The 14,778-nt window shown below is 44.7% G+C and overlaps 1 protein-coding gene across 11 annotated transcripts in view; it reads right to left on the minus strand.

Moving 5' to 3' along the window:
- The window catches only part of gphna (gephyrin a), a 158,885-nt gene extending 145,922 nt beyond the window's left edge, over positions 1–12,963 (minus strand). For all 11 annotated transcript variants that reach the window (XM_045723617.1, XM_014211278.2, XM_014211285.2 and 8 more), the window contains exon 1: positions 12,856–12,963. In XM_045723617.1, the coding sequence (XP_045579573.1) occupies positions 12,856–12,919 (64 nt within the window). In that variant the 5' untranslated portion in view covers positions 12,920–12,963. The remainder of the gene's footprint in view (positions 1–12,855) is intronic.
- Between the last annotated feature and the right edge of the window lie 1,815 nt (positions 12,964–14,778).

Below are 14,778 nucleotides of genomic sequence, written 5' to 3' on the forward strand. Positions count from 1 at the left end.
AGAATTTGTTCTTAACTGACTTGCCTAGTTAAATAAAGGTTACACACACACACCACACTGACCAAAAAGTTATTTTGTTGGCATTTACGTATGTCCCCCTTACCAGTAAAACATAATCAAAACCTAATTCTTTATCTTACTTGCTGTGTCGTTGTTCATTTGTTCAGTCGTTTCATTCTCAACCAGGATTTCATCATACATGTCAAGCAGTGAAGTTTCAGCTCTGTCTGTCCGTGGCCTCTCTTCCTCGGGGCGCACTGGCACTGTGTCCGTTTCCATCTTGTCCAGCTGTGTCTGTAACATTTCACGTAAACCCTGTTTCTTGTCTGCATCGAAGTAGTGGTCCTTGTACATAGCATCGAGCATGGTGGTGACACAGTAAAGAGAGAATGCCACCGAATCGCTTGTTCACAGCCTGTGTTGCCAGTTCTGTTGAGCAGGTGTTTCAATGCCATGACATATCACGTCTGCTGCAGACACAGTTCATGAGCTTATTTCTCCAGTCAGTTGTTCGAATGGAGCTAGTGTGTTCATGTTTCAAGTTTCAAACAGTCTCAAATGCCATTGAAATGGCAGCAGTGGTATGACAACCAGCACATTCATGAGCATGAAATACGACTTTCCTCTGTATGAAATCCTCGACGACCCACTGTGCTGTCAAACTCAGCATGCTCATGGGGCTGATATCACCGGTCCAAATGTCAGTCGTGAAGCTAATAGCAGTGACGCTATTACTGTGTAACTCCGGTAGGGCAACATCTGAAAAATAGCGCACTTGGTAGTGTGTACCGGTCCTCGACCAGTCGGCGAAAGCCAACATCACCCACAAAAGAGAACGGTTGATTGTCAAGGGCAAAAATGTCCATTATCTTGGCGTTAATGGATTTCGCCTTTGAATGGTCTCGCTGAAATGTTCTTACTCTTTCAAATGACTGCTCGACTTGTTCACTGCTCAATCCACACAGCAGACATTGTGGGCTAGGTGAGGAATGCTGTGTTGCACGTGTAGCGCTAAATTTTACATGGGTCATTACGTCATGTAACTACGTTATATAGGTATTAGTGGTGTAACGGACCGTAGTTGATCTGTACGGATCACCCCCCCGGTTCGGCACGCATGTGAACCGCAAATCAATTGCAAAGTTTAACCATCATAGTGTGAAATACAGTTTTACTGCCGCTGTTACTTTTTAAAGCAATAATTCCCTAAATCTTGATGCAGAGTTTCAGTGAAAAGATAAAGACAGATACGTGCTGTGTTTTACTCTGAAGCCTGAAGGTTGATTTGATTATTTTTAAAAGCAGTTGTGTGTACTGTTTACGTGAACGGGGCATGTTAAATCCCAACGAATCAATTCTGGTTGCTCGCGTTACAAAAATCAAAGAAGAAAAAAGAGCAGTGACAGCCATGGCTGGCGGAGGAGCTGAAGAACTGGAAAAGCCTCCCGCTTCATTTAAGTCTCATGTATGGGAGCATTTTGGCTTCCCTGTCAAATATGATGATGGAAGAAGGGTAGTGGACAACACCATTACGGTGCGTAGGCAATGTGCCACAAGAATGCCATATGATCATGGAAATACATGGAGCATGGCCACACATTTAAAGCGTCATCAACCTGGTGTGTCAGTGATGGGAGCCAACTCAGCCAAGACAACTTCTCACCGCGGCATTTAAGCAGCCCTTTGCTGCAGAATCAGACCGGGCTAAAGCCCTCACCAAATCTATTGGGATGTTGATCGCTGCAGACATGAGGCCATACTTTGTTGTGGAAAACAAAGGGTTTAAAAATATGGTGAAAGTGCTTCAGTATGAAGATCGTGCCAGATCTTTATGAACAGGAAAAGATCAAAATTGTTCATTAATTATCCAAGACATCCTCTGTTGCCCTCACCACAGAGGAGTGGACCTCCAGGGTAACAGAAAGCTATGTGACTGTTCACTACACCACAGACGGCTGGACCTCCAGGGTAACAGAAAGCTATGTGACTGTTCACTACACCACAGAGGAGAGAACCTCCAGGGTAACAGAAAGCTATGTGACTGTTCACTACACCACAGACGGCTGGACCTCCAGGGTAACAGAAAGCTATGTGACTGTTCACTACACCACAGAGGAGAGAACCTCCAGGGTAACAGAAAGCTATGTGACTGTTCACTACACCACAGACGGCTGGACCTCCAGGGTAACAGAAAGCTATGTGACTGTTCACGACACCACAGAGGAGAGAACCTCCAGGGTAACAGAAAGCTATGTGACTGTTCACTACACCACAGACGGCTGGACCTCCAGGGTAACAGAAAGCTATGTGACTGTTCACTACACCACAGAGGAGTGGACCTCCAGGGTAACAGAAAACTACGTGACTGTTCACTACACCACAGAGGAGTGGACCTCCAGGGTAACAGAAAACTACGTGACTGTGACTGTTCACTACACCACAGAGGAGTGGACCTCCAGGGTAACAGAAAGCTATGTGACTGTTCACTACACCACAGACGGCTGGACCTCCAGGGTAACAGAAAGCTATGTGACTGTTCACTACACCACAGAGGAGAGAACCTCCAGGGTAACAGAAAGCTATGTGACTGTTCACTACACCACAGACGGCTGGACCTCCAGGGTAACAGAAAGCTATGTGACTGTTCACTACACCACAGAGGAGTGGACCTCCAGGGTAACAGAAAACTACGTGACTGTTCACTACACCACAGAGGAGTGGACCTCCAGGGTAACAGAAAACTACGTGACTGTGACTGTTCACTACACCACAGAGGAGTGGACCTCCAGGGTAACGGAAAGCTATGTGACTGCACACTACACCACAGACGGCTGGACCTCCAGGGTAACAGAAAGCTACGTAACTGCTCACTACACCACAGAGGAGTGGACCTCCAGGGTAACAGAAAGCTATGTGACTGCTCACTACACCACAGAGGAGTGGACCTCCAGGGTAACAGAAAGCTACGTGACTGTGACTGCTCACTACACCACAGAGGAGTGGACCTCCAGGGTAACAGAAAGCTACGTGACTGTGACTGCTCACTACACCACAGAGGAGTGGACCTCCAGGGTAACAGACAGCTATGTGACTGTCCACTACACCACAGAGGAGTGGACCTCCAGGGTAACAGAAAGCTACGTGACTGTGACTGCTCACTACACCACAGAGGAGTGGACCTCCAGGGTAACAGAAAGCTACGTGACTGTGACTGTTCACTACACCACAGAGGAGTGGACCTCCAGGGTAACAGAAAGCTACGTAACTGCTCACTACACCACAGAGGAGTGGACCTCCAGGGTAACAGAAAGCTACGTAACTGCTCACTACACCACAGAGGAGTGGACCTCCAGGGTAACAGAAAGCTACGTGACTGTGACTGCTCACTACACCACAGAGGAGTGGACCTCGAGGGTAACAGAAAGCTACGTGACTGTGACTGTTCACTACACCACAGAGGAGTGGACCTCCAGGGTAACGGAAAGCTATGTGACTGCACACTACACCACAGACGGCTGGACCTCCAGGGTAACAGAAAGCTACGTAACTGCTCACTACACCACAGAGGAGTGGACCTCCAGGGTAACAGAAAGCTATGTGACTGCTCACTACACCACAGAGGAGTGGACCTCCAGGGTAACAGAAAGCTACGTGACTGTGACTGCTCACTACACCACAGAGGAGTGGACCTCCAGGGTAACAGAAAGCTACGTGACTGTGACTGCTCACTACACCACAGAGGAGTGGACCTCCAGGGTAACAGACAGCTATGTGACTGTCCACTACACCACAGAGGAGTGGACCTCCAGGGTAACAGAAAGCTATGTGACTGTGACTGTTCACTACACCACAGAGGAGTGGACCTCCAGGGTAACAGAAAGCTATGTGACTGTTCACTACACCACAGAGGAGTGGACCTCCAGGGTAACAGAAAGCTACGTAACTGCTCACTACACCACAGACGGCTGGACCTCCAGGGTAACAGAAAGCTACGTAACTGCTCACTACACCACAGAGGAGTGGACCTCCAGGGTAACAGAAAGCTATGTGACTGCTCACTACACCACAGAGGAGTGGACCTCCAGGGTAACAGAAAGCTACGTGACTGTGACTGCTCACTACACCACAGAGGAGTGGACCTCCAGGGTAACAGAAAGCTACGTGACTGTGACTGCTCACTACACCACAGAGGAGTGGACCTCCAGGGTAACAGACAGCTATGTGACTGTCCACTACACCACAGAGGAGTGGACCTCCAGGGTAACAGAAAGCTACGTGACTGTGACTGCTCACTACACCACAGAGGAGTGGACCTCCAGGGTAACAGAAAGCTACGTGACTGTGACTGTTCACTACACCACAGAGGAGTGGACCTCCAGGGTAACAGAAAGCTACGTAACTGCTCACTACACCACAGAGGAGTGGACCTCCAGGGTAACAGAAAGCTACGTAACTGCTCACTACACCACAGAGGAGTGGACCTCCAGGGTAACAGAAAGCTACGTGACTGTGACTGCTCACTACACCACAGAGGAGTGGACCTCGAGGGTAACAGAAAGCTACGTGACTGTGACTGTTCACTACACCACAGAGGAGTGGACCTCCAGGGTAACGGAAAGCTATGTGACTGCACACTACACCACAGACGGCTGGACCTCCAGGGTAACAGAAAGCTACGTAACTGCTCACTACACCACAGAGGAGTGGACCTCCAGGGTAACAGAAAGCTATGTGACTGCTCACTACACCACAGAGGAGTGGACCTCCAGGGTAACAGAAAGCTACGTGACTGTGACTGCTCACTACACCACAGAGGAGTGGACCTCCAGGGTAACAGAAAGCTACGTGACTGTGACTGCTCACTACACCACAGAGGAGTGGACCTCCAGGGTAACAGACAGCTATGTGACTGTCCACTACACCACAGAGGAGTGGACCTCCAGGGTAACAGAAAGCTACGTGACTGTGACTGTTCACTACACCACAGAGGAGTGGACCTCCAGGGTAACAGAAAGCTACGTAACTGCTCACTACACCACAGAGGAGTGGACCTCCAGGGTAACAGAAAGCTACGTAACTGCTCACTACACCACAGAGGAGTGGACCTCCAGGGTAACAGAAAGCTACGTGACTGTGACTGCTCACTACACCACAGAGGAGTGGACCTCGAGGGTAACAGAAAGCTACGTGATTGTGACTGCTCACTACACCACAGAGGAGTGGACGTCCAGGGTAACAGACAGCTACCTGACTGTGACTGCTCACTACACCACAGAGGAGTGGACGTCCAGGGTAACAGAAAGCTACGTGACTGTGACTGCTCACTACACCACAGAGGAGTGGGAGATGTGAAGTCCGGTGCTATAGACATGCCCTCTCTATGAGAGTCACACAGACACAAATCTGGCGCAGGAACTGCTAGGAGCAGCTAGGAGCAGCTAGGAGCAGTAGCAGAGTGGAAGCTAGAGAGGACCAATAGTAATATCCCAATCACCACAGATAATGCCAAGAACTAAGTAAACGCAGTGATAGCGGCTCGACTGGGGCCACAGATAGCTTGCTTTGCACGTGATCAATTTAGCATCCCAAAGGGGAATCTCAGTGAACCAGATGGACCGCCTCCTTGGGAGGATCAGGAAGGTGGTTTGCTTTGTTCACCGAAGCCCAACAGCCACTCATGTGCTTAACACCAAGCAGGAAATGTTACAGCTACTGACCCACAAGCTCATACACCATGTCACAACAAGATGGAACTCCACTTATGACATGTTGGAGCGCCATCTTGAGCAGCAGGCAGCTGTATACTCTGCACTGACAGACAAGACCCTGAAAAAAAATAAAGACATCGTCACCTTGTCTGATGATGACGTGAAAGTGGCAGAGGAGGTTCTCCAGGTGCTCAAACTCCTCAAAACGGTTACAACCCTATTGAGCACTGAAACTGCACCGTCTGTATCCATGGTCCTACCTCTGAAAACAAGGATTCTACAATCCATGGCCCCAAGTGAGGAAGACGGCAATGTCACTAGAGATGTCAAGGCTGCCATTAGAGAGGACCTGAACCGCAGATACCCCCCCCCCCTAATGTACAGGACTACCTTCATAGATCTACTGCACTGGATCCAAGGTTCAAGTCCCTGTCTCACCTAGACCCTATCTGTTCAAGTCCCTGTCTGTCCAAGTCCCTGTCTGTTCAAGTCCCTGTCTGTTCAAGTCCCTGTCTGTTCAACTCCCTGTCTGTTCAAGTCCCTGTCTCACCTAGACCCTGTCTGTTCAAGTCCCTATCTGTTCAAGTCCCTGTCTGTTCAAGTCCCTGTCTGTTCCAAGTCCCTGTCTCACCTAGACCCTGTCTGTTCAAGTCCCTGTCTGTTCAAGTCCCTGTCTGTTCAAGTCCCTGTCTCACCTAGACCCTGTCTGTTCAAGTCCCTGTCTGTTCAAGTCCCTGTCTGTTCAAGTCCCTGTCTGTTCAAGTCCCTGTCTCACCTAGACCCTGTCTGTTCAAGTCCCTGTCTGTTCAAGTCCCTGTCTCACCTAGACCCTGTCTGTTCAAGTCCCTGTCTGTTCAAGTCCCTGTCTCACCTAGACCCTGTCTGTTCAAGTCCCTGTCTGTTCAAGTCCCTGTCTGTTCAAGTCCCTGTCTCACCTAGACCCTGTCTGTTCAAGTCCCTGTCTGTTCAAGTCCCTGTCTCACCTAGACCCTGTCTGTTCAAGTCCCTGCACTACGCCGGAGGACATACAGTGATGTCACCACTGAGATTGTGGCCACTGAAGAGGTAAGACAAATTCTAAGAGTGGATTACTTAAATAATAAATATACTGCAGTCTAATCTTTGTCTATACTATTGCGATTAGAATCATCCATTTTTTATTTGGAATAATAATGGCTTTTATTAAATGTTATTGCCACAATTATAGTTCTATGAAATCTGAAAGTAAATAATGAGTTAGTTTAATAGATCAAGTCATTTTTTCTGAAAGGTCAAGCCAGGAGGAGGCTGAAGAAATTTGGCTTGTCACCAAAAACACTCAAACTTTTACAGATGCACAATCGAGAGCATCCTGTCAGGCTGTATCACCGCCTGGTACAGCAACTGCACCGCCCACAACCGTAAGGCTCTCCAGAGGGTAGTGAGGTCTGCACAACGCATCACCGGGGCAAACTACCTGCCCTCCAGGACACCTACATCACCCAATGTCACAGGAAGGCCAAAAAGATCATCAAGGACAACAACCACCCGAGCCACTGCCTGTTCACCCCGCTATCAACCAGAAGGCGAGGTCAGTACAGGTGCATCAAAGCTGGGACCGAGAGACTGAAAAACAGCTTCTATCTCAAGGCCATCAGACTGTTAAACAGCCATTACTAACATTGAGTGGCTGCTGCCAATGTACTGAATCATCTCCAGCCACTTTAATAATGAAAAAATGGATGTAATAAATGTATCACTTGTCACTTTAAATAATGCCACTTTATATCAAGTTTACATACCCTATATTACTCATCTCATGTATATACTGTACTCTATACCATCTACTGCATCCTGCCTATGCCGTTCGGCCATCGGTCATCCATATATTTTTATGTACATATTCTTATTCATTCCTTTACACTTGTGTGTATAAGGTAGTTGTAAAATTGTTAGATTACTTGTTAGATATTACTGCACGGTAGGAACTAGAAGCACAAGCATTTCGCTACACTCGCATTAACATCTGCTAACCATGTGTATGTGACCAATAAAATGTGATTTGATTTACATATAAAGTAGGTAAAACAGTACGTAAACATTATTAAAGTGACCAGTGTTCAATGACTATGGGGCATGAGTTCCAGATGGAATTAGCTGTCTGCCGGTGTGCCTTCCTTCACTGACAGCCAGGTCTTATAGGTGTTACAGATACAATATCTGATCACAGATCAGCCAACAAAAGGCTTTAGAGAGGTTTTACACAATAATTACAGATCTGTGGAGTGACAAGATGCCACACACGTGTCACTATCAACACGTCCTGTCACCTCATCAACACGTTCAAACTTCTTTCATTGCTGGCAGACAGACTTGAGTTAGTTGTTCAAGGTCATTTGTCTGAAAAGTCTCAACAAGCTAATAGTCTTTCTAAAAGGTTGAACGCAGACAAAACTCTTCTGCTCTTTACACACATAGGAAATATGGTGATTTCAACACGCAACTGAGGCTGTTATACAAAGGCGGGCAGGGGGGAGAGAAAGCTGAGACTGAGCATGTAGCATTGCCTCGCGTGGCATAGCATCAGGTTGTGATCAGTGCTTTGAACAGCACAGAGACAGGTGCTGTCAGGCAGACGGTCTACTCTGCTCTGCTCTGCTCTGCTCATCCTGGAAGAATCTTTGATGCCAAACGCAGCTCCTTCAGATGGAACGTTAGGAACCAGAAGACTTTTTGAAAGGTTTTTATTTTCTGTTTCTCACCCCAAGATGTTTTTTTTATTTTGTTTATCAAAGATAATACTGTCACAAAATTCTAAATAACTCAGACACACTGCATCTTCACTCGCTGGACAATAGGAGGAAACACATCAAATATGACAGACAGATCGGGTGGACAGGACAGACAGACAGACAGAGACAGATCGGGTGATGCACAGATCAAAAGGACAGACAGACCGTCGAACAGACAGCAGACTGATCGGCTGGACAGACAGACAGCACAATTTCTTAGGCTACTAGTAAAGTCCCATCACATACTGCATATCCCTAACCAACACAAACGAAGCACACCACTCACCTCAGCTTAAACACACACACACACACACACACCCACCTACAAGGACAATTAGCATAGCTGCCACTACACACACATATGCACTAGAGGTCGGCCGATTAATCGGAATGGCCGATTAATTAGGGCCGATTTCAAGTTTTTATAACAATCGGTAATCGGTATTTTTGGCCACTGATTTGCCTATTTTTTTTAAAAAATGTTACACCTTTATTTAACTAGGCAAGTCAGATTAAGAACACATTCTTATTTTCAATGACGGCCTAGGAACGGGGGTTAACTGCCTTGTTCAGGGGGGATTCGGGATTAGTCCGGTTACTAGTCCAACGCTCTAACCACCTGCCTCACATTGCACTCCACGAGGAGCCTGCATGGCAGGCTGACTACCTGTTACGCGAGGGCAGCAAGAAGCCAAGGTAAGTTGCTAGCTAGCATTAAACTTATCTTATAAAAAACGATCAATCTTAACATAATCACTAGTTAACTACACATGGTTGATGATATTACTAGTTTATCTACCGTGTCCTGCGTTGCATATAATCGATGCGGTGCCTGTTAATTTCTCATCGAATCACAGCCTACTTCGACAAACGGGTGATGATTTAACAAGCGCATTTGCGAAAAAAGCACTGTTGTTGCACCAATGTACCTAACCATAAACATCAATGCCTTTCTTTAAAATCAATACACAAGTATATATTTTTAAACCTGCATATTTAGTTAATATTGCCTGCTAACATGAAATTGTGTCACATCTCTAGCGTTCATTGCACACAGAGTCAGGGTATATGCAACAGTTTGGGCTGCCTGGCTCGTTACGAACTAATTTGCCGTAATTTTACGTAATTATGACATAACATTGAAGGCTGGGCAATGTAACAGAAATATTTAGACTTAGGGATGCCAGCAGTTAGATAAAATACGGAACGGTTCCGTATTTCACTGACAGGAAAAACGTTTTGTTTTCGAGATGATAGTTTCCAGATTCGACCATATTAATGACCTAAGGCTCGTATTTCTGTGTGTTTATTATGTTATAATTAAGTCTATGATTTGATAGAGCAGTCTAACTGAGTGGTGGTAGGCAGCAGCAGGCTCGTAATCATTCATTCAAAACAGCATTTTGCCAGCAGCCCTTCGCAATGCATTGCGTTGTTTATGACTTCAAGCCTATCAACTCCCAAGATGAGGCTGGTGTAACCGATGTGAAATGGCTAGTTAGTTAGCTGGGTGCGCGCTAATAGCGTTTCAAACGTCACTCGCTCTGAGACTTGGAGTAGTTGTTCCCCTTGCTCTGCATGGGTAACGCTGCTTCAAGGGTGGCTGTTGTCGATGTGTTCCTTGTTCGAGCCCAGGTAGGAGAGAGGAGAGGGACGGAAGCTATACTGTTACACTGGCAATACTAAAGTGCCTATAAGAACATCCAATAGTCAAAGGTATATGAAATACAAATCGTATAGAGAGAAATAGTCCTATAATTCCTATACTAACTACAACCTAAAACTTCTTACCTGGGAATATTGAAGACTCATGTTAAAAGGAACCACCAGCTTTCATATGTTCTCATGTTCTGAGCAAGGAAATTAAACGTTAGCTTTTTTACATGGCACATATTGCACTTTTACTTTCTTCTCCAACACTTAGTTTTTGCATTATTTAAACCAAATTAAACATGTTTCATTATTTATTTGAGGCTAAATTGATTTTATTGATGTATTATATTAAGTTAAAATAAGTGTTCATTCAGTATTGTTGTAATATTCATTATTACAAATAAATAAATTCGCAAATTTTTTTAATAATAAAAATCGTCCGATTAATCGGTATCGCCTTTTCTGGTCCTCCAATAATCGGTATCGGTGTTGAAAAATCGTAATCGGTCGACCTCTAATGTGCACACACACACCTGACAAGACCCATTATCATAGCTGCCAGCCACTAGACACACAGCAGGTTTTGGTTTCACTACACCACAGGAGCTGTCTCTGGCACAGTTAAACACACAGATACTGTACTGTCCGGCTGGTAGGATATATGGTGCTTTTACCTGCCCAATACACACAGACAGGCCCAATAACACACACACACTTTGTAATAATAAATCATAGTCATAGTAAATTCTTATTTTAAAACCCAGGACTACTGTATGTCTAATTGAGTACATACAATAGTCAGACTATACTAATACAGTAACATCAGAAGCCCCTGCTACACACACAGTTCTGACAGGCTGTTTTCCTGTTATAGAAATGGGTAAGAAAATGTGTAGTCTGCCACTGAACCCTTCCATTGGCATTTCCCAGTGAGAGGCTTCGCAGAGGGAATCCTGACATCTATGTTTGAGGAAAGACCATACAGAGAGCAGACAGGACTGATGACATTTAATGTTGGGAGAAAATCGCCCTTTTAGCTAAGAGATAGTGTTCACCTCTTCAACTAGGCTTGTCTCTGGACACTATCACATTCATTCACATTAGTCATCATCAACAGTAAAATACTGACGGTACTAGTCAAAGTAGTAGCCTATATTAGTATTTCTATTTGCATACAAAATCCACAATCAAAACAACTCATAATAACTACAAAACCCATTGGACTGGCTGAAGGTCAAAGGTAAAAACAATGTATTTTCAGTCTCCCTGAAGATGACATGTTGGGGGGGAACTGTACTCCAGGGGTTGGGGGGGGGCAGCATTCAGGTTTGCAAATGGTCAAGCACTGCTTGTTTTACACAGATAAGCATCTGCTTCAGTAAGAAGTCATCAATAAAGCTGAAGAACTCTTTCGACTGACACAAGGTAGGAAGAGTACCTATGCCTAATGATGAACGCCGCTAAAATAGCAGTAGCGGTACATGTCATTGGGAAAACCCCTACGCCCCACCCATCGTATCACAATAAAAAAAATGACTTAGATATTTCTTGAATAAACCGCTGCTCTGATACGCTCCATTTCAGCACCACATTTCAATGGACAGCGCCTAACCTGAATCTTGGGGGCGTGGGGTACTCGTGTGTGATAGCAATCTGACTACCGCGGAGGACTATAGTCTAAACAGTGTGTGTGTGTGTGTGTGTGTGTGTGTGTGTGTGTGTGTGTGTGTGTGTGTGTGTGTGTGTGTGTGTGTGTGTGTGTGAGACGAAGCATGACAGGCCCGTTACTTTTGTGCAAAGAGGCAGTGGAATGCCAATATTGTCCAACGGAGTCATATTTTTTTAGCTATTATTCTTGCAATATAAAAAGGGTCCGGTGAGTGGGACAAGGATAGCAAGCTCAGTAGCCAGAGTCTTGCCTTGGATTTTAAAAAAGAGATTATACTCCACGGCTGGCTATAGGGACTACAGCTGCACCAAAATACAGCTCCATTTTGTCATGCATCCAAATTAAATCTATTTCAACAGTCATCTGTATTGTTTGGTGCTGCTATAAATAACATGAAATCCGAATGAAAATGACACGCTCAAGAACAAATTACATCGAAACCTTCCCACACTAAAACTGATGCAATCTATCTGAAACATTTGCCTATTTTCCATATGAATAACAATAATAACTTGGCAAACAACACTAATTCGGTAACAGTATAGCTTAGCAATAATGCTGAAAATAGGCTAATGTAAGAAATTCATTCTCATATATGCAGATCTCATATTCTAGTCCGTGACACTGGCATAACCTGGCTCGTGCTGCTCTGCTTTTCCAGGCTAGCTGCTTTTACCTTGCGTACAATACATTCATTATTCAAATCACAAAACAGTTTTCAACACAGCGAGAAAATGCTTCATGTTGCACCTTCATGGATATATCGTGTATCTTGCGTACAAAAACCACTGAAAGGATGCCATTTTAGAATATATACAGAGACAAACCTTTGTAAATCACCAGCGGTACAGAAGTCAAGAACACGGTCAAGCAGTGAGTGGCAGCAAGCTAACCGTTTGACAGGCTCGAGAAGCCGATACAAGATAGCCACAGCTCAGTTAGCTAGCTGGCCACAACCCCGTGGAGAGCAAGACAGCAAAGACAATCACATACAATTAACACACAAGGGTAGCCGGAGGTGGCAACGAACGTTTTAGACAGATTTGGAAATTACCCGTTAGAATTCCAACTCGTATTTGGTGGTCGTGGTTGGTTAAAATCATCCCTTCCGACGCCATGTTTACCACCGCTCTCGCCAGTACTGAGGATCCAGAGATAATCGATGGCAGAGCGCATCGAACGAGGGGGAGGCAGATGGAGGAATATCAGAGAGGAAAAGTCAAAGCGAGAGGATTTATTCCACCCAAAATCTGTCCTCGTGAGATGAGCCTTTTTTTGTGTGGAGGTCTATGAGAGTGTCGAATTACGCCAGACTTATTTGATCGAATAGATGTTTTGTAATGTTTAGGCTGTTACAAATGTACTGACATAAGTGGATGCACGTGGCATTCCGGCAACTTTAAGTTTGCCTGTTGTTTGCACACATATCTACCCTCACGTTGGCTAGAACTGTCCCACCTGATCTCGCCTGCCTTCCATCGTTGAAGACAATATTTCCATTGTTAGAGGGGATACTCGAATATCTTGTCAAAATAATATATACATCTTGGGAACGTAATGGGAGCCCGGCTAGAGAAGCCGAGCTCAGATCATGCAGAAGGACGATGTTCATAGACACACTTATATTTAGAATCAACCCTGTTCTTTACTATGCGTGGGCAGTCAGAAAAGACTCTTTGTACAGATATGTGAATGCATGCATTCTTGTGGAAACCCTTACAAGTGGGCTGTATCCAAAGTGGGAGATGCTTACAGGCCTACTGCCCATAATTGAATTATCTTAGTGGTCTCTTCTTTGCATGTAGGTCTACTACTGTCTCTTCTAAGATGCCCAGGTTTTTATGGCACAGGGAGTAAGTACTTGCTCTATAACCACAACATCGCTGGTTAAAGCTCCGTAACGGAGCTGTTCACTCTCAATCGCTACATTGGTGGCAGAAGTGGGATTGTCACAGTGGTTTTGGGGCATTTGTGTGGGACACCTCTAAAATTGCTAAATAATAATAGATTCTAAATACTATTTCGTCACACTTTATTTGGATAGTCTGGATACGAGCTGTTGATAATCAACTGTTTGCTAAGGTTACGGTTAGGGTTAGATTAGAGTTAGGGCTAGGGTTAGGGTAAGTGTTAAGTTTAGGGTTAGGATTAAGGTTAGGGCTAGGGTTAGTAGATAGTTGAAATGTTACTGATCGTCTGTAGATAGTCTGTTAAGCATCTACAAATGGACTATCCAAATATCTATCAATCAATCAATCAATCAAATGTATTGATAAAGCCCTTTTTACATCAGCAGATGTCACAAAGTGCTATACAGAAACCCAGCCTAAAACTCCAAACAGCAAGCAATGCAGATGTAGAAGCACGATGCCTAGGAAAAACTCGCTAGAAAGGCAGGAACCCAGGAAGACACCTAGAGAAGAACCAGGCTCTGAGGGGTGGCCAGTCGACTTCTGGCTGTGCTGGGTGGAGATTATGGCCATTTAAGGCCAGAGTGTTCTTCAAGATGTTCTAACGTTCATAGATGACAAAATAAAGTGTTACCTACTGTTTTATACCATGCCGTAATATAAAGTGTAACCTACTGTTTTATACCATGCTGTAATATAGAGTGTTACCTACTGTTTGATACCATGCCTTAATATAGAGTGTTACCTACTGTTTTATAACATGCTGTAATATAAAGTGTTACCTACTGTTTTATACCATGTTGTAATATAAAGTGTTACCTACTGTTTTATACCATGCTGTAATATAAAGTGTTACCTACTGTTTTATACCATGCTGTAATATAAAGTGTTACCTACTGTTTTATACCATGCTGTAATATAGTGTTAACTACTGTTTTATACCATGTTGTAATATAAAGTGTTACCTACTGTTTTATACCATGCTGTAATATAAAGTGTTACCTACTGTTTTATACCATGCTGTAATATAGAGTGTTACCTACTGTTTTATACCATGCTGTAATATA

The sequence above is a fragment of the Salmo salar genome, chromosome ssa09 (assembly GCF_905237065.1).
Source record: "Salmo salar chromosome ssa09, Ssal_v3.1, whole genome shotgun sequence".
Lineage (NCBI taxonomy): Eukaryota > Metazoa > Chordata > Actinopteri > Salmoniformes > Salmonidae > Salmo > Salmo salar.